At 41.2% G+C, this 25,172-nt stretch overlaps 1 protein-coding gene across 3 annotated transcripts; it reads right to left on the bottom strand.

Annotated features, from left to right (window-relative positions):
- LOC306928146 (microfibrillar-associated protein 3-like) lies at positions 1 to 25,071 on the bottom strand. 3 transcript variants are annotated; one of them, XM_079508072.1, is made up of 7 exons: positions 24,934 to 25,071; positions 21,741 to 21,885; positions 18,725 to 18,909; positions 17,277 to 17,430; positions 13,274 to 13,538; positions 7,507 to 7,811; positions 1 to 548 (listed from the first exon to the last, which is right to left on the bottom strand). In XM_079508072.1, the coding sequence occupies exons 2-7, from the start codon at positions 21,839 to 21,841 to the stop codon at positions 542 to 544; spliced, it is 1,017 nt and encodes a 338-aa protein (XP_079364198.1). In that variant the 5' UTR covers positions 21,842 to 21,885; positions 24,934 to 25,071; the 3' UTR covers positions 1 to 541. The 3 variants fall into 3 exon arrangements, with proteins under 3 accessions (XP_079364198.1, XP_079364200.1, XP_079364199.1); XM_079508074.1 differs by lacking the exon at positions 1 to 548 and adding an exon at positions 2,639 to 3,396; XM_079508073.1 differs by lacking the exon at positions 1 to 548 and having other exon boundaries at positions 5,671 to 7,811.
- Between the last annotated feature and the right edge of the window lie 101 nt (positions 25,072 to 25,172).

Raw genomic sequence — 25,172 nt, 5'->3', positions numbered from 1 at the left:
AAAAAAGCTAATACCACACACAACAATGTAGTTATTGATACAATCGATTATTTGCAGTTACTATATCGTTACACTCCTAGTATATACACACATAGGAATGCGTTTTTAGTTTTGACATTAACATGAGTGCATTCAATTATTTTTTTCACAAATACCAATCAGACACAAGACAACACCGTGCAGGGAAAATAAATATAAAGTGCATAGTTATAGTTCATAGTAGTGCATCAATGTTGCCGGTGTCTAAAGTGCTGGTGACACTAGTATAGGGGGCAGGGGTGGAAGGGAAGTCATTGAGCAGCCTGGCAGCTGAGGGGAAAAAAAACTTTGTCTGTGGCAGGCTTTCGTAGCCTTCGACAGCCGCAACCTTCTCCCGGAAGGGAGCAGGGTGAGGAGGCCGTGGCCAGGGTGGGAGGGGTCGGCCATCATTTTCCTTGCTCTCTTCAGCGCCCTGGAGTCGTGCAGGGACTTGAGGGAGGGCAGAGGACGGCCAATCACCCTCTCCGCAGAGCGAATCACCCGCTGCAGCTTGGTGAGATCTTTAGCAGCTGCAGCAGGGAACCAGGTGATGATGGAGTGTGTGAGGATGGTACTTGAATATGGTACTTCTACTGGTAATAGAGTATATCATCTACATTGCAGTATTGATACTTTTTATTAAGTAAAACATTTTCCCTCTACACAAAACCTGTTGGCCATAAATAGCCGATCTACAGCTTGTAGATCTGCTATTTATTTGACAAATTCTGCTCCGAATGGTGATGCTAGCGTTCATGTGGTTGCACGCGCGCACGCGCGCGCGCGCACGCACGCACACGCACACGCACACACACACACTGTGAGGACCCCCTAGGGGTCGAGGCATTTATACACACACCTTACAGTAAAAAGAGCAAGAGCATATCAATGTGGCAAAAATAATTAAATAAAAACTCCTTTGACAGAAATGATGGTTGGTTACAGTAAACATTAACACGTCTAATCTCACAACAGATTCAATTCAGCGGATTCAGAGTACTACATGATGTATCACATAATATGGCATATTTGGGATGTGCCGATGAGACATTTTGGCCGATATCGATATCCGATATAATTAATTGTTGTTATGGCCGATATTACCGCTGTCGATATGATCTCATTCTGTATTAACAGTTTGACGCCATACCCCGCGGAACCCGCCTTTTAATCAAATATCCTACGCTGCCTGGATTGTTTTATTACCTTTGGAGCATACGCTGAAGTATATGGGCGTTTGTTCCGTGAAAATCGGGTAAGAAATGGTCGTTCGTGTTGTTATGATCAGATGCACCAGCGGCCATGACAATGCGAAACGAAACCAAAGTGCAGAGCAAGTTGTAGTCCACTTGCATTGGGCTCAATTTCCCAGAAGCCCTAGCAGCCCAGATGATGACTTGATTTCCGGTTTCGTCATCATAACGCGACGACCTCGTCATCAGGTCACGGATAAATGCGCTGTTTATTTTTAATTATTTTAAAACAGAGAATTAAACGCATTAAACAAATAGCGGGAATGTCGTATTATGCAGCGGCGCAACACTGGATCAAACAATTAGCGGCAGTAGAACTGTCGGACCGGTGCCGATTCATAAAAAAATTAAAAATGAAATCGTCCGATACCGATGTGAGAGAGAGAGAGAGAGAGAGAGAGAAATAGAGATAGCTGTCCCCATCTTAGTCCAAACTAATCGGCAGATTTTGGTCTCAGTTGACCGAGACTTTGTTGGTTTTTATAGGGATGCACGATTAGTCGGTCAGCATATTGGTCTCGGCCGCTGTTGGCATTAAAATGCAATATGGGTATTTGGTATCTCTTTTAGCTGATATTTTATTTTATAATAATTATGTTTGAAAATAAAGCTAAAAGAAAAACTTTTGGGATCTCCTGGGGAAGCTTAAAACTTTCAATATTGTTCATCCCTCGTTTTGGAATAAAGACATTTATTTTTCAAAGTCAAAGTGTTCAATATGCCTTTTTCAGAATGGACAACATTTGAACTTGTGTTTGTTTACACAGATAATCGACATATTCCACATTCGACAAAGATATTACATATTGGTTGGTTATTGACCAACAGCAATGTTGACACCGCCATTCCGGTTACTGGTAATGGCCAGACATGTCACATTGGTGCCAGTGCCGATTTTGGCAGCAATTTTAGTTTTAGTCATAGTCTCTTGAATAGTTTTAATTCAGTGTTAGTCACATTTTAATCACCTGGAATGTTTTAGTGTTAGTCTAGTTTTAGTCGACTAAATATCATAAGATTTGGCAGATTTTACACTTGCTGAAAATAGCTGATTTACAAGCTCACAACGCATTGCGACATGTTGTGAGCTTGTAGATTAGCTATTGTGAACATACAACCAAGTGTAAAATGACTACTGGGTATCTTGTTACACACACACACCTTTTTCCTAGACATGTTATGAAAATAACTTCTCAGAAAGTGGTCCTTGCATCTGGAAGCAGCAAGTGAAGATGAAATTCCATGCTGGCCATGGCTACCTATATATATATATATATATATATAATTATTATTATATTATTATTATTTATGTTTTACTTCAGTAAAAAAGCAGGCCTGGCAGGCAACGGGTTTGTAGCCATTTACAAATCCAGAAATTATAGCAGAGACAGTATTTAGAATTGAATTCTATTTTCAAATGGTTTATTGGTGCTTCTTAAACAAAAATAGCATCTCATACCAACTGGCTTGTAGGTCAGTGGTTCCCAAAGTGGGGTCCAGGGACCCCTAGGGGTCCTTGAGGGAGTTCCAGGGGGTCCTCAGCTAAATGATAGTTAGGAACCAAATGGACCCTTATGGGTCTGTAACTCTGAGAGTGTACATACTATGGGTATACCAATTTCCCTGTACATTTGTACACTCTCAGAGTTAAATTAACTTTGATTTTGCAATATACAGTGGGGTCCCAGAGATAGAAATGGGGACGGTAGCCTAATTCAGGTCAAACTGGGGGTCCTTGAAATGAAAATGGCCGAAAATCATTGCTAGAGCTGTACAAATCTTCTCTTATGAATGGGGGTCTGCACGCTATTGAGTGATAATTTGGGGGTCCTTGACATGAAAAAGTTTGGGAACCACTGTTGTAGGCTACAAGTGTAATACTTAAAAAATAAAAAATCGATTACATATTGGTGCTCTTTAAATTTTGGTAAGCGCTCCTAATTATTTTCTGGTGCTCCTTCATTCTGAATTTGGTAGCAAAGTAAAAAAGTTAATTTCGAGCCCTGGGTTTAATTTTACACTCTCAAGAGTTAAAGCTCTATAAGGGGTCCATTTGGTTACCAACTTATCTTCATTTAGCTGGGGACCACCAGGAACCCCCTCAAGGACTACTGGTTGAGAACCACTGAAATAGATAAAAAAAATAAAATAATGATTCCCCCATCCCTAGTAAAGACATACTCCTCTTCCCATCGGCTAAACTACCTCCCCCTGGCCAGCCAAGGGGAGGTAGGGGAAAGGAACTGGTCGGCCAGCCAAGGGGAGGTAGGGGAAAGGAACTGGTCGGAATAACGTGTTCCTTCCACACGCTACGTCCGGCCGGGGAAACTCCCCCCTGACAGGTGAAAAGAAGCAGCTTGGACTCTTCATGCATAGAAGGAAGCATGAGGTCAGTCCGCTGCCCCCCCCCCCCCCCCCCCCCCCCCCCCCCCCAGGTTGGCAGAGGAAGTGTAGCGGCCAGGATTACATTAGATAATTCACTCTTCGCTAAGTCCCACCCAAGCCCGTTCTTGGCCAATACCACGTTAGCAACGGTTACTAGGTTAGGATCCTGGTCACGCTTTCAATGCTGGTCAAAATGTTTAAGCAGTGTCAATAAATATATTTGCTGTATAGCATGTGTGGACCTCAGAAAGAGGGTTTGTTTTCTTACCTTGTTATGAGCAAACTAGTCCATTCCATGAATTATTTCGCTCCGCTGTGCAGTTTAATAGTAGGCCCTATCTATAAAAATAGGCTCTCATAGACTTCCATTGTAACGGGGAAACAGCTCTCAAAGTCAGTCAGTTAGCACATAAGCGAACACAACAAAAGCTGATTCTGACAGTTTATGACATCAGGAAAACTTATCCCGTTTTATTTTCGTCTTTTGATAGATTTATAAAGTAACTATTTTGGTTGGAGATATACAGTGAAGCGGTTCTGGTGTTCCCAACTCTCGTTTGTAAACAAGTCGCCATGCTGTTTGAGATGCACCCAGCTGCAGTCCCAGACATTTCTCCTAAAGTGTCTCCCTCAAACACGTCCAAAATTGTGTATGGTGTTTGCGACAAGTGGACGAGATCAAATACATTTGTTTACATCCAAGGCTACTTCAGAAGTGGGTGTACAGAGAGGCTACTTCAGAAGTGGGTGTACAGATTTGGACCAATCAGATCGTTTTGTAGGCAAACCGGAACTTCTTTCCACACAAACTTGTCAGGGTTGCCAGGTCTGCTTATTTCCCGCTACTTTTGGCTTAAGGCTAATAATTAGTGTATGTAATACATTACCAAAACATTAATTATCATAGTCATAGGTCTACATAGTATTTATAATGATAAATGCATAAAATCTTTTTATTATGATTATATATGGTCATATTATTGTGTTTGTTTTGGCTTGTTTTTCTTGATTTGGCTTTAAGAGTTGGCTTGTTTTTGGAGGTGGGTTGGCTTATTTCTCTCACACAATGTGGCAACACTGAAGTCAAAACAAAAACAAGACAACGTTGACATTTTTTATTAAAAATAAAACCTCATGAGTTTTCCTGATGTCATAAACGGTCAGAATCAGCTTAGTGTTCTAAAAGAGTGACTTTGAGAGCTGTTTCCCCGTTACAATGGAAGTCAATGAGAGCCTATTTTTATTTCTAATATGTATTATGTACTATTTTATTGAATTGCACAACGGAGCAAAATAATTCATGGAACGGACTAGTTTGCTCATAACAAGGTAAGAAAACAAACCCTCTTTCTGAGGTCCACACATGCTGTACAGCAAATATATTTATTGACACTGCTTAAACATTTTGACCAGCATTGAAAGCGTGACCAGGATCCTAACCTAGTAACTGTCGCTAACGTGGTATTGGCCAAGAACGGGCTTGGGTGGGACTTAGCGAAGAGCTAATTGACACTGGGTGAAAAAAATATGTTGCAAAATCGTGGAATAAAAATTATAGAAGAATATACCTTTTGATGCAACTGAGTTGTATTCCAAATTTCCAATACGTATCGTATTGAAGTGTATCATATTGAATAGTTGTGTATTGCATTGTATTGTATGTACCGTATTATATCGTCAATGTTGGGCAGAAAGCTCCATATTTCAGTGGGTTTTTTCCATAAATCAATGCCCTATACTTCGTTACCCTTGGGTGTTGCACAAAACCAGAGCCATTAGAGTGAGACAGGGTTGCGACAACTCTGTTCACTTCATGGGGGCAGTCCAACTCTTCTATATAGACTTCTATTGGCGAATTGGGACACGGGAAGTTTACAGAATGCATCGGAGTTAGGGGTATAACGATACATTTTAACAGCGATACGATACATATCACGATACATGGTCGACGATACGATACATGGTCGATATGGTTCAAATGGGCGATACGATACGATTCAATGATTTGAAATCGATACAGTAACTATTTATTAAAAAATACAATTATTATTTTAAATTAAGTAATTAAACCCCTCTTTTTAATTTTTCTTCTAAAAATTGCTAAATAACCATGCACTAAAATGTAATATTGATACAATCGATTAATTGCATAGCAAAACGATTCAATACCGATTATTTCCATTGCAAAAGGATACGATACATAGTCAATGTTGTTCATTTCGATATACTTCAATTCTTCAACTTAAAAACGATTTTCCGATGCAGTTACTATATCATTACACCCCAAATTGGAGTCTATGGGCTCGCACGAGTTACATGAACCACGTGACCGGTCTGTTTTCTGCCCCCTCAATGTCGTAACTCTGTCTATACTCTATGGCTCTGGCACACACTTAGTGAAAATAGCAGATCTACACGCTCACAACGTGCAACGGTACCACCGCACAGCGACGATATTATGCATAACTGATGAATTGAGTACAATGGACCACAATGGAAACAGGCGCCCATGTGGCTTTTTGTGTTATCCTTCTACCTGTACTGTTAAACAGTGGTGGAAAGTAGTACATTTACTTAAGTACAATTTTGAGGCATTTTCTTTTTAACTTTTCTTGAGTCATTTCAACTTTTACTTCTACTGCAGTACATCTCAGAGGACAATATAGTACTTTACTACAATTACTTACTTAATTTAGTACACTACAATTATTTGAAAACTTTAGTTACCACTAACTTTTTTTTAGATTTGGGAAAACATACAGCCCTATATATACACATTTCAGCCATTTGGAAATAGCCAATCTACAAGCTACAATGCATTGCAATGCCACACACTGTGAGCTTGTAGATCTTCTTTTTTCAAAGGATCTTTAGACATTTGAAAACTTGAAATGGGACATTCTGCATAATGAGTAGTACTTTTACTTTTGGAGTTTTGGTACTTTATGTACATTTCGATGCCGATACCTTTGTATTTTTAATCGAGTACATTTTTAAATTCGGGACTTTTACTTAACCCATTCAGGACGGGAACCCCGTTTGGTGTTTTGACCCATTTAGAGTCAAGTTTCTATGTCAGTGATGCTCAAACTTGTTCATGTCAAGGAGCCCCACACTTATACAGTATGTATTTGGCCGCTGACCCCAATCTCAAAACATGTTGTTCCAGGGACCACCCAAGCAAAGATTTGAGTTAAAAACGTTTGCTCTGAAAGAATATATATTCAAAGATTTGCACCACATTTTCACGATTTTTCAAAAATAGCAGATCTACAAGCTCGTAGCGCAACACTCAGTGCCGCACTATGAGCTTGTAGATCTGCTATTTTTCAATAGCTAAAGTATAACAATGCTTAAAACACCAAAAGGGGTTCCCACCCAGAATGGGTTAAGCATTATATTATTATATATTATAAAGTTATACTTTAGCTATTTAAAAATAGCAGAATTACAAGCTTGTAGATCTGCCATTTTGAAAAATCGTCAAAATGTGGCGCAAATCTTTGAATATATTCTGTCACAGTGAACGTTTGTATCTCAAATATTTGCTTCTGGGGTGGTCCCTGAAACAACATATTTTCAGATGGGGGTCGGCGGCCAATTACATATAATTTTTGGGGTCCTTGACATGAAATAGTTTGACAACCACTGACATAGAAACATGGGTTTTTAAATAAAACCCGTCATGGTTTGGAAGACATTTTTGTAGAATCTGGTCTCAGTCCTAAATGGGTTAACATAGTTCTACATACTTAAGTAAAGAATCAAAGTACTTTTTCCACCACTGGTTAATAAATCAATCAATCAATCAATCAATCAATCAATCAATCATCCATCCATCCCAGCTCACTCCTCCTTCCCGTCCTCTTCGCCTCCTGGCCCAGTAGCAGAGGAGGAGGTGTCGGGGATCGTGACGTGCACAGAGACCTCCACGTCCACGCTGCTCTCAGGGTCAGGTGGACCGATGGCCTTCTTCTTCGTCTCCTGCTCGTCCTGCTCCTCCGCCCGCCGCGTGGCCTCCCCAGCAGCAGCAGAGGACGGGGAGGCCACGGCGCCACACGTCAGGATGTTCAGGGGAGGCATCGGGGGGAGGGGCACGCTCCTGGCCAGCTCCTCGATGTAGCGTGCCACCTCCAGGGTCTTGAACTGGGTCACCTGGAGGAGCACAGAAACCACATTTGAGAAATGAAGATGCCCGTTCGGAAGCTCCCTCGATCTGCGCCAGACGTCATCGCCATGTTGGCTTGTGCGGTGGACATTTTTGTCAACATTCCATTTTTTTCAATTTTCAGATTGCGGCAGAAGCCATGCAAGGTACCAACCAGCACATCGGGAGCAATTTGGGGTTAATTCTGTATTGAAAAATTATAATCATTTGTCCATTCTGAAAAATACATGTAAGGGTGTCTGCACTGCAGGCTTAGGCAAGTCAGATTTAACTTTAATACCTATATATTTAATATTGTGAGCTTGTAGATCTGTTCAAGCTGTTACTTTGGGCTTGTTTATCTGTAAACGACAGACCGATTAATCAGACAGATTAATTAATCAGTCTGATTGATTAATCGAACCGATGCAGATTAATCTAAAAATCACACCCGTGTGAACTGAGTGAACTCTCTCTCTCTCTCTCTCTCTCTCTCTCTCTCTCTCTCTCTCTCTCTCTCTCTCTCTCTCTCTCTCTCTCTCTCTCTCTCTCTCTCTCTCTCTCTCTCTCTCTCTCTCTCTCTCTCTCTCTCTCTCTCTCTCTCTCTCTCTCTCTCTCTCTCTCTCTCTCTCACACATTGCTGTTCCTTGGGGTGGTTGCACCACTCAAAAACAACTAAAATCGTCCGATACCGATGTGTTTGCCGATTAATCTCCCATCACTAGTCTTTGCAAAAATTAACTTATAGTTATGTTAACCTTATGAACTAAATACAAATACATTGGACAATAAAAAAGATTACTAGTCAATAAGCTACTAATATATAATAGAAGTAATTAAAGCGGGTTATGTTTGCAGGTTTGGAATTGTAACAGCTGAAATCAATAATATATCAGTATTCTGATATTAACCTGGGGGCCGCATTAAGTGATGGTGGGGGCCACCAGTTGCCCATGTATGCTAGATAGGCCGCTGCTGTGTGTGTGTTTATTCAAAATAAATAAGTTCATGAGCGTCGCGCCTGTCACAGACATGCACAAAGCAAGTTCAGTCAGGAAACTCAGTTGTCGGCGGCCGTTCATTGGACCACCTCAGTATCACGTTCTCATTCACATGATTCACTCTCATTCCAGCTTCATACCGGCTATTTAAACTGGAATTTTGCACTGCTCATACTGCTTGATTGCTTGCTGCTGCACGCTGCGCTGCTGTTTGCTTAAACGTCTGTTGCTCACCCTCCTTCACCCCAGCTACCACCTGTCGTTTTGGATCTGCTATTTAGGTACGGGGGATTCGGAGTCCCTATGGTTGGGACTGATGTGCTTGGTCAGAGTACCTATTGTGGTGTCTCGATGGTAAATCACCGCCCAGGTAAGAATACCCCCGGAGGCCAGCAGAGGCAGAGAGACAGGAGAGGGACATACCAACCACTGGGAGTGGTTTTGGAAGCCAGGTACATTCCCCGTCACCTGTTGGACCAACTGAGATGCGCGTCACCAGTGTTCGCCCATTAGGGGAGACGTACAAAACTGAGTCCTCTCTGCCTCAGAACAGATCACACTCCGGGGGGTGAGGAAGCACGTACGAGACTGCTAGGGCGGTGAGTCGAGAACCACTAATTCACCTGTCATTCTATGCCACTATGTGAACTGTCATGCTGACACCTCTGTCTTATTCCCCCCAGGCTAATACGGAGCGCACGCTACACGCGCATGGGGAGTGCGCCTGTCACTTGTAGCGCAACCATAAAACCCCGAAGGAATACGAGGAGTAGAACCTGAACTGATACGGAGCGGGGAAAGGAGTGACGGGATCGCTACCCGAGTACCCCAGCCTTGAGAGAGACCTTGTTCGATCTGATATTTACTGACCGGTTCAGCTATCGGTACTGAACGTCCCCTCTCCCCAGTACAGTCCAGAGACTAGGTCCCGCGACTACCTGGCCAACCGCCCCACCTAGGGGTAGAGACTAAGATCATCATCAGTGGAGAAACCCTATCAGTGTCCCTCTACTTTTCTAAATAAAAACGCCTTGGAATAGGCAATTGTTCCTCTGACTCCTGGGTTTTGTGTGCCAGTCACCACACTATAAAAGCAGATCCAATTCATCGCCAAACCATAACAAATATATTGCTCATTGTATATTCAATATATATCCCTTCCATTCATGAGTTGTCCTGAGTCTCCTGACTGAAATAAGAAACTACTCAACAAGTGAGTAAACTAACACGACATGCAGTATAAGGGGGCCGTCGTTGCGGATATAGCCATCATCAGTGTTGATTTCATCGACTAATACTATGACTAACAAATGTTCGTCGACTACCTTTTTTCACTGATGAAAACTACATGGAAAATTAAGCAATGATGATCGACTAAAACTAAGACTAAACACATTGACAATTTTGTCAACAAATTAAAAACTAGACTAAAATGTTAGGAAAGGACTAGTGGGCAAGAGATCCAGTATAAGTAAAAGCACAAGTCAATTTAACCCTTGAGCCAAATTCCAATACCCAAAATCTTGGCCACTTGCTCACTCACACTCGGTCGTGTTACGGTGAAATTGGTGACCTGCTGAAATATGTGACAATCGTGTAGACAATCACATAACGTCAGTGTCTGAATGTAAATCGTTGCAGTTTGTTATTAGCTGAGTTCAACCTAACGGTATTTAGGCCACGTATTTAAAGACTTCCATGTAAGTTGTGTGAAGTCCACAAGATGGTAACATATTTCAGCAGGTCACCAATTTCACCATGTGACCGAGTGTGAGTGAGATTTTCGGTAGGAATTTGGCTTTGGTTGCTTGCTGAAAATAGCCGATCTACAAGCTCACAACGCGTCGCTTGTATAGATCGGCTATTTTCAGCAAGAAAAATTTGCCATTACGACGACGCCATCAAGGCTACTACGACTAAGATACTAAAATATAAATGTGCCGTCAAAATCAACACTGGCATGCTATTGCAGCCATTCCTAGAACACATTGCTCAAATGAACCCACTTAGCATTTAGTCCGCATGTAGCGTTTGTATCTTGTACGTCCTCCACTTTCCATCTGATTTACTTATACTTTCTGACTTACTTTGATCGATGGAACTATTTATTAAAAGTTTGGAGAATTACAGTACATTTCAAGTACAACTCTACCATATACCATAAACCATTACAGTTGTTTACAAGAGGGTCCACCATGTTCAATTCATCATAACATTTAGAGACGTACAAATATACACTTCTATATAGCCAAAAACAGGAAATCATCATAGAGGAGGTAAAAAGGGGGGAAAAAAACATATACAGTGAGAGGAAAAAGGGGTGGTGGGGGATTCTGATTTTTTCGATTTTTTTCTTCGAATTGCAGCCTTTGAGGTGCCCTTTGAGAGTTACTAGTGTAACGTACTGCAATGACTCATTGTTTGTTAATATCATGCCTGTTCTTTTTATTTGTTTTCCTCTCCGTTTCTTTTGTTGTTGTTATGCTTTTTTTGTTTCTCCTTTTCTTTTTAATTCCTTTGTCCTTTTTTTGCAAAAACTTATTATACTTACTTATATATATATAAAAGGTATCTTCAGTGATTTCACTCCCTACTATAGAGTGTGTTGACCATATAAGGAGTTCCTCCCTGTCCCCAGTTCACCCCTGGGGTCAAAAAAAGCTTAGGTTTCATTTCGGATAGAGAGTGGGGCCTTCCTCCAATCATGTTCGAGCATCGTGCGTGCTGTTGGCCTGTTGCGCATGTAGAGCTCGCTGTAGAGCTTGTGCATGTGCACATCTTTGTTACCGGGGCGGAGCGTTTTTTTTCCCCCCCAAATCAGCCAAATCACTGAATGTTCCTTTTTGATTGATTGATTGAAATATGTATTAACAGTTTGCAGAATTGCAGTACATTTCAAGCACAAACTCAATACAAAGACTGTTAACTGTGAGTGGACGACCCAATTAAGCATTACACTTGTTTACAAGAGGGTCCACCTTGTTCAATTCATCAAAACATTTAGAGACGTACAAATAGACACTTCTATATAGTCAAAGAACAGAACAGGAATTCATCATAAGGGAGGTAAAAAGGGAAAAGAAAAATATACAGTGAGGAGAAAAGGGGGTGGACGGTGGGGGGGGGATTCAGATTTTACGGGGGCCAGTTTCGAATTGCAGCCGTCCGTAGGTGCCCTTTGAGAGCGGTTTTGAAGGAGTCAAGGGATTTGCATGTCTTAATGACTGTTGGGCGTTCCACATTTTGGTGGCATAGGAGCGAAAATAATTTAGTCCCTTGTTTGTGCCGAATCTGGGTTGTACATGGTTCGTTGCAATTCCTCTGGTGTTGTGGGTGTGGACTTTGTTAACATTAAGGAAGTATCTAGACAGGTACATGGGTATCTTGGTGGTGTATCGAATCTTGTGGACCAGACCCATTGCAAGATGTTGTACTCTGTCGTCGACCCTAAGCCATTCCAGCCTGTCAAAGTGGGCAGGGGTGAGGTGGGTTCGGGGGGTGAGGCCAAGTAGGAGCCTGACCAGTTTGTTTTGGGAAGTCTGGAGCCTAGTTTCTTTCCTTCTAAGAACAAAATCAACTCTGGCCATTATGTATATCCCATTCAGTGCGGGAAACCCCTTTTGGTTGTTTTAAGCATTATGTTATACTTTAGCTATTGCAAAATAGCAGATCTACGAGCTTGTAGGTCTGCTATTTTTCAAAAATCGCGAAAATGTGGCACAAATCATATTCTTTCAAAGCAAACGTTTCTAACTCAAACCTTTGCTTCTGGGGAGGGTCCCTGGAACCACATATTTCCAGATGGGGGTCTGCGGCCAATTACATATATTGTTGGGGGTCCTTGACATGAAAATGTTTGAGAACGACTGACACAGAAACATAGGTTTTTCAGAAAACTGTCAGAATTTAGAAGGCATTGAGACCATTTAGACTTTTAAGTATCTGCTTAAAACCCATTTTTTCGACCTAGCTTTTAATCACAACTTAGTTTAAATTCCAACCTTTCATTTTGAGCACCTCCTATCTTAGGGCAGTATTATGCGTGTCTTAAGTACCAGGTCTTATTACTTAACTTAAAACCTGGAGGCGTGGTCAATGCTGTTTGGCCACTCAGAATAGCCAAATTGCGCGAACAGTCGCGGCGCGACCTGGCTCGGTACAAACGGGACGGACCGAGGCGAATATATATATTCCATAAAAACTTAAAAAGGAAAAACTTTAAAAGGAAAGAAAAACTTAAAAAAAACTTAACTTAAAAAAAAAACTTAAACACAAAAAAGAGAACTTAAAAAAAACCTTACAAAATTACGTAATTTATTCTAATTGTTGTTTTTGCAATTTACGAGCTGCGTTCGCTTCCCGCGTTCGCGCGTCTTACTTGTGATAATTCAGGTCTAATTCCTCATGGGGGCTCGAGCCACGCCGCCCCCACAGAGTCTACGTCACTGGTCTAAATGGGATATATATACCTTGGCGAGCTCCAGCGTCTTGGCCGAGGTGAGGATGGGGATCCTCTTGGCCACCTCGAAGGCCTTCTGCAGCTTCTCCACGCCCTCCGTGCGGAAGAAGTCGTTGACGGCGCGCTCCGTCTCCTTGAGGTGGCCGCCCAACCTGCAGAGGCGCGCCGCGTTGAGCGCCATGGTGACGGTGAACGTCACCAGGCACACCGTCACGTAGTAGAGGCCCAGGCCGCCGCCGTCCGTGTACGCCACGCGCACCTCCACCGCGTAGTAGCTGTGTGTGTGTGTGTGGGGTTCAAAGTCAAAGTCAAAGTCGTACGATTTGTCACACACACGTTACCGCAGTGGAAGAAAGAAAGAAAGAAAGAAAGAAAGAAAGAACTCAATCAAAGGGACAAACAAAAAGGATTTAACCCATTTAGGACGGGGAACCCCTTTTGGTGTTTTAAGCATTATGTTATACTTTAGCTATTGGAAAATAGCAGATCTACAAGCTCATAGCGCGGCACTGAGTGCCACGCTATGAGCTTGTAGATCTGCTATTTTTGAAAAATCCTGAAAATGTGGTGCACATATTTGAATATATTTTCTTTCAGAGCGAACGTTTTTAATTCAAATATGTTCTTCTGGGAGGTGTCCCTGGAACAACATATTTTCAGATGGGGGTCCGTGGCCAAATACATGTAATTTTTGGGGGTCCTTGACATGAAGTAGTTTGAAAACCACTGACATAGAAACATAGGGCCCTATTATGCATGTCTTAAGTACCAGGTCTTATTACCTAACTTAAGACCTGGAGGCGTGATCAATGCCATTTGGCTATTCTGAGTGGCCAAACAGCATTGACCACGCCTCCAGGTCTTAAGTTAAGTCATAAGACCTGGTACTTAAGACACGCATAATAGGGCCCATAGGCTCTTCAGAAAACTGTCATGATTTAGAAGACATTTGTAGAATCTGGTGTCAGTCCTAAATGGGTCAAAATAACTAAGAGTGACAGCAGACCTGCAGTTTTCGGGGAGTCTGTTCTGGATAGGTGCTGAATAGAATCTATAACGTTGCTGTCGGGCAGAAACCTTGTCTTATGTAGCAAAACAAAGGAACGCTTTTGGACATATGAGGTGTTCCCCCTACAACGACCACATGCTGCTTCTCCACGTTTAGTTTAGATCAGGGGTCTTCAACAGGGGGACGGGGACACCTAGTGGGTGTGATTGGAGTTTACATTAAAAGTTATATTCAGTGATTTCACTTAATTCAAATATCACTTATCTTTTTCTTTTGTTGTGATAATCCTCCCTACTATAGAGTGTGCTGACCATATAAGGAGTTCCTCCCTGTCCCCAGTTCACCCCTGGGGTCAATAAACATTAGGTTTCGTTTTTGGCTAGGTGGCCCAGCCTTCATCCAATCAGGATAGAGAGGGGCCTTCCGCCAATTATGATCGAGCGGGGGCGGGCCTTGTTGTGCATGCTTGTTGGCCTGTTGCGCGTCTCCCCACTGTAGTGCACATCTTGTTACCGGGGGAGTTTTCCAAATCACCCAAATCATTGAATGCTCCTTTAACCCATAACAGTTTTCTGAAAAATAAAAAACATGTTTCCATCGCACCATTTTAAGGTGGATTTTCATGCCACGGAACGGTGATAATGGACGGGTGCTTCTTCAAAGGTTAGTGAAAAACACAATGAGTTAAACATGGTTTAAACATTAACACCGATAAGTATAGGACTTATGAACAAGCAGGCCCCATCTCAGTTCCGTACATAAAGTGTGATGTGATGCCTCTTGGAACTATGACTGGTGGCCTTCTGTTGGCATTGTGTCTTTATTGTCAATGTACTGTGTGATCGGTTTGACAAATAAAGTATCTATCTATCTAACACATGAACATTAACTCATTAACATGAATCCAAATGACACAGATTCTAGATACCAGATTCCACCTTAGTCTGAAAGCTCACCTCTTCAGACTCCATCTTGGCCCGTAGCACGTGCCGTAGCACTTGTGCTTATATTCCAATGCCGGAGCGGTTGCGCAAAGACCCGCCCGGCAGCACTGTTTAATGCCATTTATTTGTGCGTGTTTGTGTTGAATTACTCATGCCAAAGTTGTAAAAGTCATTTTCAATCATTTTATTATTATTATTTTCACAATTATATTACACTGCGTGAAAAACGGGCAATTATGGGCACTGTATTTTGCCCGTAAACCTCAAGTTTATCGTGCATATACAGTTAATATACAGGTACAATTCGGGAGTTTCTTCCCCCCCCGCCCCCCCCCCTTTTTTCCCCTCACTGTATATATTTCTTTTCCCTTTTTACCTCCTTTATGATGAATTCCTGTTCTGTCTATAGAAGTGTCTATTTGTACGTCTCTAAATGTTTTGATGATTTGAACATGGTGGACCCTATTGGAAACAAGTGTAATGCTTAATTGGGTCGTCCACTCACAGTTAACAGCCTTTGTATTGAGTTTGTGCTTGAAATGTACTGTAATTCTGCAAACTGTTAATAAATTCTTCAATCAATCAATCAATAATATACACATCCTCTTGTAAACAAGTGTAATGCTTAATTGGGTCGTCCACTCACAGTTAACAGTCTTTGTATTGAGTTTGTGCTTGAAATGTACTTTAATTCTGCAAACTGTTAATAAATATTTCAATCAATCAATCAATCAATCAATCCGTATTCCATCCTTTTTACCTGATCATCTTCTTCTTAAATACACTAGCTCGTCACATTAAACTCTATACCGGGCATACATCTGTTGCGCAAATTATCAAAACATTAGAAAGTATCCGGCATATCTGTGTATCAGATTGTGAAAATATAATAATAATAATAATAATAAATACATAATATTAATACAATTATTGAAAGAAAGAACTAGTGTATTGTCTGCTGGCGTGCTGCTTGCTTATTTTATGGATATATATACTGTTGACTTTTACAACTTTGTCATGAGCAATTCAACAAAAAATACTTATAACAATCACAAATAAATTGCATTAAACAGACTAGTGCTGCCGGACGGGTCTTTGCGCAACCGCTCCCGGATTTAGATATAGGCTTATAGGCAGCACTTGTACTAGCCGCGGTGACTTTACAGGTATATGCAAAGGCTAAACTTATGTAATTTAGATTTATAATTTAGCATTTTATTAGATGTATAACATTTGATGTAGACGTAGCACAGAGCATGCACTCTATAATGTATACTCATAGCTTCACGGCACAGATAATCTACTGTTAGACATACAGTATATTAGGTTATTATGTTGTTTAAGGTTCATGATGACTATTACTATTTGATGCAGTATTACATTGTATTGTTCGTGCTTACTGTACTGCAAATCGCTCTGGATTAACCATATCTGTGCCAAACGTTGTATATCTCGTTAAAAGGTCATCATCATCATTTTTCAACTGCGGTCGAGATCGTGGATTTCACAATATTACGCCAGACTTCCCGGTCCTTCATTGCCATCCCCAGTTCCTGCTTACTGATGCATGTGTCCCTAGCGATGACATCAGCGAACGACAGTTTTCTACCTCTGTTCTGCTTTGAGGCAGGACTCCAGAGAAGGGAAGATATAACCTCATTGTCAGCCCTAAAAGGTAATAAGGTCACCTGAGCCATCCATGATTAAAAAACATTTAAAAATACATATTTATCGATTTTTCTTCTTTTCTTTTCTATTTTTACACATGGTAGAAACACCTACAGCCCTGATACGATGCGCAACGCGGCCCCGCACACGCTTAATAGTCCTTTTTCTCAGGTCTGGTCAAATGCGGAGAACAAATTTCACTGCAGTAACGTGTGTGACAATCGTACGACTTTGACTTTGAATGAAGATGTGGCAGTAAGAAAGCATTATGGGAATTGTAGTCCAGGAAGGAAGTGAGCCCAGTGTCGATGACATCAGAGACACTGGGCTCACTGGGCTCCCGCGTCTGCTAAATGCCTACATTGTAAATTATTAGGGACAGAATGCAGCACCTGTGGTTGGAGCCCTGCTGCTCCCCAGCGACAGAGGAGGAGGAGGAAGAAGGCCAGCGCAGCGAGGCCACGCAGGTGTAACGTCCTCGGTCCTCGAAGGACACGGCGGTGATGTTGAGGACACCCTGATCCTGGATCTGCCACCTCCTCCCATCTGGAACGGGAAGATGAAAACGGGACAGATGAAAAGGACTTATTCACGCCAGGACAGTTTTGTTCGTGTAAAAAAAAAATGGGACCATGGTCCGCTTTTACTGCTTTATTGACTTTGTCGACTAAGACTACCTTTTTTCACTGACGAAAACTAAATGGACACTAAATGAAAACTAAGCTATGATGACTAAAACTAAGACTAGATATACTGACAATTTCGTCAACAAGTAAAAACTAGACTAAAATGTAATTTTACACTATAAGTAATTTTCCACTTTACACATGTCGCAACGCGTCGCGCTGCGATGCGTTGTGAGCTTGTAGATCGGCTATTTTCAGCAAGTGTAAGAACAGTCATTACGACACCATCAAGGCCCACCAAAATGATGACTAACACTAAAACATTCCAGGTGACTAAAATGTGACTGAAACTAAATTAAAACTATTGAAGAGACTATGACTAAAACTAAAATCTGCAGCCAAAAACAACACTGATTGGCAGGCAGCATTGTGTTGGATGATTGAGTGTCTGTCGTGTTCAGGTAATGCCTCGGCTTTACGCCGTGGCTACACGCCGTGGCTTTACGCCGTGGCTACACGCCGTGGCTACTGGGGAAAAAAACGGCATGATGTTTTACAAACAGATAGGGCAGTGGTTCCCAATGTGGGGTCCGGGGAACCCCCAGGGGTCCTTGAGGGAGTTCCAGGGGGTCCCCATGCTAAATGATAGTTAGGAACCAAATGGAGCCTTATGGGTCTGTAACTCTGAGAGTGTACAAATGGAACCAAATGGACCCCCAGGGGTCCTTGAGGGAGTTCTAGGGGGTCCCCATGCTAAATGATAGTTAGGAACCAAATGGAGCCTTGTGGGTCTGTAACTCTGAGAGTGTACAAATGGAACCAAATGGACCCCCAGGGGTCCTTGAGGGAGTTCCAGGGGGTCCCCATGCTAAATGATAGTTAGGAACCAAATGGAGCCTTATGGGTCTGTAACTCTGAGAGTGTACAAATGGAACCAAATGGACCCCCAGGGGTCCTTGAGGGAGTTCTAGGGGGTCTCCAGCTAAATGATAGTTAGGAACCAAATGGAGCCTTGTGGGTCTGTAACTCGGAGAATGCCTTTAAATACGGGACCGTAGTCTAATTCAGATCAAACCGTGGGGGCCCTTGAAATGAAAATGGTTGAGAATCACTGCTAGAGCCGTAAAATCTTGGCATATATTTTCAAATGGGGAGGTAATAAGTGACATGAAAACGTTTGGGAACTACCGATTCTTAGGTTTGAGATAGCTTACCTCCACTCTTCTTCTCTCCCAGGTCGTGACCCTTGGGGTCAAACCAGCGGAAGTGGTTGTGCTCTCCGCTCACGTTGCACTGGATGAGGGCGTCGGCTCCCTCCTTCACCACCATCTTCCTCACAACCGGCAGGCTGGGTCCACTGGGGAGAGCGGACACTCGCTCCAATAACACCGAGCCATTCCTACACATAATAATAATAATAATAATAATATTAACACATTCTGGGCGAGAACCCCTTTTGGTGTTTTAAGCATTGTGTTATAATTTAGCTATTGAAATAATAGCATATCTACAAGCTCATAGCGCTGCGCTACGAGCTTGTAGATCTGCTAAAAAAATTTAAAGCGTGAAAATGTGGCGCAAATCTTTGAATATAATCTTTCAGAGAGTTTTTAACTCAAATCTTTGCTTCTGGGGGGTACCTGAAACTACATATTTTCAGATGGGGGTCCGCAGCCAAATATAGATAATTCCGTGGGTCCTTGACATGGAAAGGTTGAGAACCACTGACCACTGACATAGTTTTTCAGAAAACTGTTAGAATTTAGAAGCCTTTTTTTAAATCTAAATGGCTAAATAATAATAATAGAGCGCCGAAGTCCTGACGTCACTCGCTCATCCCCATGGTTCGTGGAAGTTGTTCTCTATGGAGAGAGTAACATTGGGTCATCTTCAAATCGTCTCATATAAGAATTGTGGTCCAAAAATAAACAAACTGTCTCTGCGATATAGTCGTATCGTTTACGACAGTCAGTTAATCATATTTGATACGGTCTGTTTCTAGCGAAAATGTAACTAATTCAGCAGCAGTAACATTAGCGTTTTCTCTCAGTCAGTTGATACTTTATAACCATGAGTGAAACGGCCTGGATGATTTGCTTATTTTTCAAACACAGTTCTTATATGAGGCAATCTAAGATCCCCCTATGGGGATTATAATACAAAAAAAGAAGTTTAAGGAATGCATTGGAGTCTATGGGCTCGCTCGAGTACATGAACCATGTGACCGGGCTGTTTTTTGCCCCCTCAATATCGCAACTCTTCTACTAGATGGCTCTGTCTGAGACAGAGGGCCACAGGGCTGGAGCAACAAAAGCAAAAGCTCTATCGCCCCGCTACGGTAAATGTCATGATCATGACTTTTTAGGTGACCTTAAATTGTCATACAAATAATTGCAAACTCAATACAAAGACTGTTAACTGTGAGTGGACGACCCAATTAAGCATTACACTTGTTTACAAGAGGGTCCACCTTGTTCAATTCATCAAAACTTTAACATTTAGAGACGTACAAATAGACATATAGGCCAGTGGGTTGTCCTAAATTAAAGGACCCCCAGTTTTATGCATTAGGCCACAGACCCCCATTTGGTGGTGACAAACATTGTCCTAACACAAACATTGAATGCCATTGACAATGTATGGCCAGTTTTGAGTGTTTGTAAACATTGCGTAAACACAAACATTGAAGACAAAGGTGAGGACGCAAATTCTCATTGACCGGAATGAGATGATGCATGATGATAATAGCGCCCCCTCACTTCACACGAGTGTGATTTTTTTATTTATGAAAACAAAAAAAAAGGTTATCCAACAAACGTCATTTTGAAAGAATCACACCTGTGTGAAGTGAGGGGCGCTAATATATTAAAGTCTAACTCATGTTGATTAGGTGATGTAATGGTGATTTAAAACAAATGGTGTCAACACAAACATTAAACGCCATTAACAATAAAGAGACAATATGACGTAATGAGGCACATTATGACGTACATTTTCCCTTCATTATCAATGGCGTTTACAAAACAAACTTTGAACTAAAGACAAACATTAAACCTGTATATAGGAGCTGGTGTAGTGATTTATCTTAGCCTTTTAAGCTTTGTAAAGTAAACTTGCACAGGGCAGATATGACAGATACCTTAACCCATTCTGTACGGGAACCCCTTTTGGTGTTGTAAGCATTGTGTTATACTTTAGCTATTGAAAAATAGCAGATCTACAAGCTCATAGCGCGGCACCGAGTGGCGCACTACGAGCTTGTAGATCTGCTATTTTTGAAACATCTTGAAAATGTGGCAAATCTTTGAACATAATTCTTTCAGACCAAACGTTTTTAACTCAAATCGTTTCAAATCGGGTCCCTGGAACAATATATTTTCAGATGGGGGTCGGTGGCCAATTACATATAATTTTTGGGGTCCTTGACATGAAATAGTTTGAAAACGACTGACATAGAAACATAGGTTTGTTCAGAAAACTGTCTGAATTAGAAGTCTAAATTGGTTAAACATAATGAAGAAATGACTGAAGATCAGTGGTGGAAAGTAACTAAGTACATTTACTTAAGTACTGTACCATGTACAATTTTGAGGTATGTGTACTTTACTTGAGTAATTCCAATGTCCAATACTTTTACTCTAACATCTCAGAGTCAAACATTGCACTTTTACACCACATTTATGTGAAAACTTGATTTTGATTATTATTACAACAAAAAAACATTAACCACTTCAGCCCTATATTTCGTCCATTTGAAAATAGCCGATCTACAAGCTCACAATGCGTCACAATGTGCTTTTAGTAACCTGGAATGTTGTAGTGTTTTTAGTCGACTAAATATAAGATTTTAGTCGACTAAATCTACAGTCGACTTAGTCGACTAAAATGTATTTTGGCGGGCCTTGATGCCGTCGTAATTACGCTTGCTGAAAATAGCCGATCTTCAAGCTGACAACGCGTCGCAGTGTTGTGAGCTTGTAGATCTGCTATTTTCAGCATGCAAACAAGTGTAAAATGACTTATACTGGATATCTTGTCCACTATACCTAACATTTTAGTCTAGTTTGTATTTGTTGACGAAATTGTCAGTATATTTAGTCTTAGTTTTAGTCATCACAGCTTAGTTTTCATTTAGTTTCGTTTTGTTTATTTTCATTTAGTGAAAAAAGGTAGTTGACGGACATTTTTCATCTTAGTCGACAAAATCAACACTGCTGCTGTATACAGTACCTGTTCGGAGTGGTCCCGACCGCCACCGTTGGTCCACACAGCAGGACAGATAGATAAAGTACAACGATGCTTCTCAGCAGCAGCTGTGTGCTTAGCAGCATGTTGGAGAGTCTCAGCTGAGGTTCATGTCTAATGCTGGAAAAACCTGCCCGACAGGAAACAACAGGTTGTCACCATCAACATTCTATAAGAGCGTCGCTCGCAGTCCCACGCCCCGAGGGACCCAGAAGAGAATTTCCCATGCATTTTTTTCCATAGACGTTTCCAAAAGTATTTATTTAAAAGACCCGTAAGCCTCAGACAAAGCCAACTGGGATCGTGACAAATCATGACAACAAACACAATTATTTGGGGACACAAATAATTGTAACACAAATAATTGGAAAGAAGAACAAAAAGGCAGGGTACAACACTTTTTGTGTTGTTTTTATTTGTTGTAATTATTTGTTTGGCCCAAAATAGTGTTTGTCATGATTGGTCAATATGACAGCAACTATATATCCTGAGATTTTAACCGACTAAATCTACAGTTGATTTAGTCGACTAAAATGTATTTTGGTGGGCCTTGATGCCGTCGCAATGGCTGATTTTACACTTGCTGAAAATAGCCGATCTACAAGCTCGCAGCGCAACTCGCTGTGAGCTTGTAGATCGGCTATTTTCAGCAAATGTAAAATCAGCCAACGAATATTTTTCGTCTTAGTTTTAGTCGACAAAATCAATATGGTCCCACATTGTGACTGACAGGAATCAGTGTTCAAATGCCCTAATAAACAGTCAGTCCCCTAATAGTTGTAAAGCTCTCTCTTTTCCTCCTTTTCCTGTTAAATATATCCCCTAGGGCTACAGTACCAAATCGGCCATACCATCCATGACCAAAATTAGCATTTAAAAAAAAAAAGTGAGATGCCAGAGGGGTTAAATAACCAATGATAGACAATATTAGGGTCGAATAATATACGAGTGCCGTCCCACACAAACGATAATTCTGTCCCTCAAAGGAACAGTTTGGTCACCCCAACTGTGTGTATGGTTCCTACTTTGTATGCAGGCCACAATTTAGGCATGCGTGCACGGCACTACCTTTTACGCAGAGCCTCGGTTTCGATGGGCGCTGATGGGACGCTTGTTTTACAGCGCCGGCTACTATACCTACCTCAAACCCTAACCCTAACCATAACCGCAAGCACGGAGCAGCGCATCCCTCACCAACCTTTATCCGGTCGTTTCAACGGACCCCTCAGCAACCTTAATCCGGTCGTTTTAACGGACCCCTCACCAACTTTAATCCGGTCGTTTTAACGGATCCCTCACCAACCTTAATCCGGTCGCCTGTAAAACAAGCGCCCCCTCAGTGACCATCGACTACCATGCTCTGCGTAAAAGGTCATCCCGTGCGTGCACACGTGCGAGTTATGGTGTTGCATCAAATCAGTGTGCTGCGTTGATTCATTTTTTTATTCATTTTTTCTTCAGATATACTTTGAAAAAAATGGTCAAACTGTAGGCCTACTGGTCACCGTGGGTACATTAAGGTGGCGTAGCAGCAGCAACCAGTACAGTAAGAAGAAAATGGAAATAAAGTCAAATAGACAAAGAGTTTGACACTAGGAATCTGCAATGGTTAAAGATGTCAAATGATACACAATAAAAGTATAATGTAATTCAGTCAACAGTGAATAAAAAGCATTAACATATATCTATTACCTTGCATTACATTGTGTAGGCTATATATGTAAAAAAAAAAAAAAAAAGACAAAAAGAAAATAACATTTACAATGACAGAAACGGTATGAAATATAAAATAATAATGAATTACATTAACACATAAAACAGTCAAAAGACTCAGTGTTAATGTATCCATTCCATAGGCCTATACCTATCCATTCATAACTCTGTAACCAAATATAATACTCAGGCGGCACAATATGCCCTATATCTTGCGCCACCCCTTACCCCTTCTCCCTAAACTTATTTGCCATTTTTTACTATTTTAAAACATTTTCAAATAGCCGATCTACAAGCTAACAACGTGTCGATGTAGATTGGCTAGTTTAACTATTTTCAAATGTTTTAAAATAGTAAAAAATGGCAAATAAGTTTAGGGATAAGGGGTAAGGGGTGGCGCAAGATGGAGCCCATATGTGTCCAATCAGGAGAGAGAACATTTATCACCTTCAATGTTAGTGTGTTCATCAAACTTGTTTATCCTGTGTTCTACACAAGTTCTCTCTGTCCGATTGGATGACATTGGTATCCCAAAATGTATGTTTACTACAAAACCCTACTGAACAAACTCTATAGCAATGATTACTATCAGAATATATTAACATGGCTACTGAGAAAACACTCAACATTTTCATGTCAAGGACCCACAAATTTACACTAATTAGCCCCCATTTGAAAATATATGCCAAGACCCCCATAAAAGAAGATTTTTACGGCTCTAGCAGTGATTTTCAACCATTTTAATTTCCAGGGGCTCCAGGTTTGACCTGAATTAGGCTACGGACCCCCATTTAATGGCATTTCTATCTCTGGGACCCCAATGTATATTGGAAAATCAAAGTTAATTTAACTCTGAGAGTGTACAAATTTGTACACTCTCAGAGTTACAGACCCATAAGGGTCAATTTTGTTCCAAACTATCATTTAGCTGGGGACCCCCTGGGAACTCCCTCAAGGACCCCTGGGGGTCCCCGGACCCGACTTTGGGAACCACCGCTCTATAGCAATGATACTATCAGAATACATAGAGCTATTTAACAATGCTACTGGACAAACACTATGGCAGTGATTACTATCACAATAAAGAGCTACTCTATAGCAATGATTAGGCTACTGTCACAATATAAGAGATATTTAACACTGTTACTGAACACACACTCTATAGCAGTGATTACTATCACAATATAAAACAATATTTTTTTTTTTACCCTTTTTTTCCTGAAATCCTCAATGCTTAATGTGTAACTCTGAGAGGATTTGGTTACATTTGTAATGTATGCCCATATAGAAGTGCACCTGTTACTTGCAATGTTGGTAAATAGGCTACTGTGGAATTATATTGTAATATAGGCCTACACTAAATGTGATGATATAAAACGAATTGAAGATAATAGAAGAATATAGGCCTACTTAACATTAAATTAATGTCTTAACATAAAGCAATAGAAGGGTCGTATATATTTACCTTAGGCTTTCTGTGACTCGGAGTGGTTGTGATTCAGGTTGGTTGAATGTGACTGCAGCTGCAGCACTACTTCCTTAACAAACGTCACAAAGTTTTTAAAGACTTGGTTTCTATTCAGTGCTCAGAGCTCACATCCGGTCTAAAGCCCGCCCCCCATATCCGGTCATTTCAACTTACTTAAATAAAGCGCGTACGGAGACCGTTTCCGTATCCTTTCTGGACAGGATGTGCAAAGAGCC

This window comes from Electrona antarctica, assembly GCF_951216825.1.
Source record: "Electrona antarctica genome assembly, chromosome: 8".
Classification (NCBI taxonomy): Eukaryota; Metazoa; Chordata; class Actinopteri; order Myctophiformes; family Myctophidae; genus Electrona; species Electrona antarctica.
Note: the sequence above shows the minus strand (reverse complement) of the source record. Positions and strands in the feature narration are given on the sequence as shown.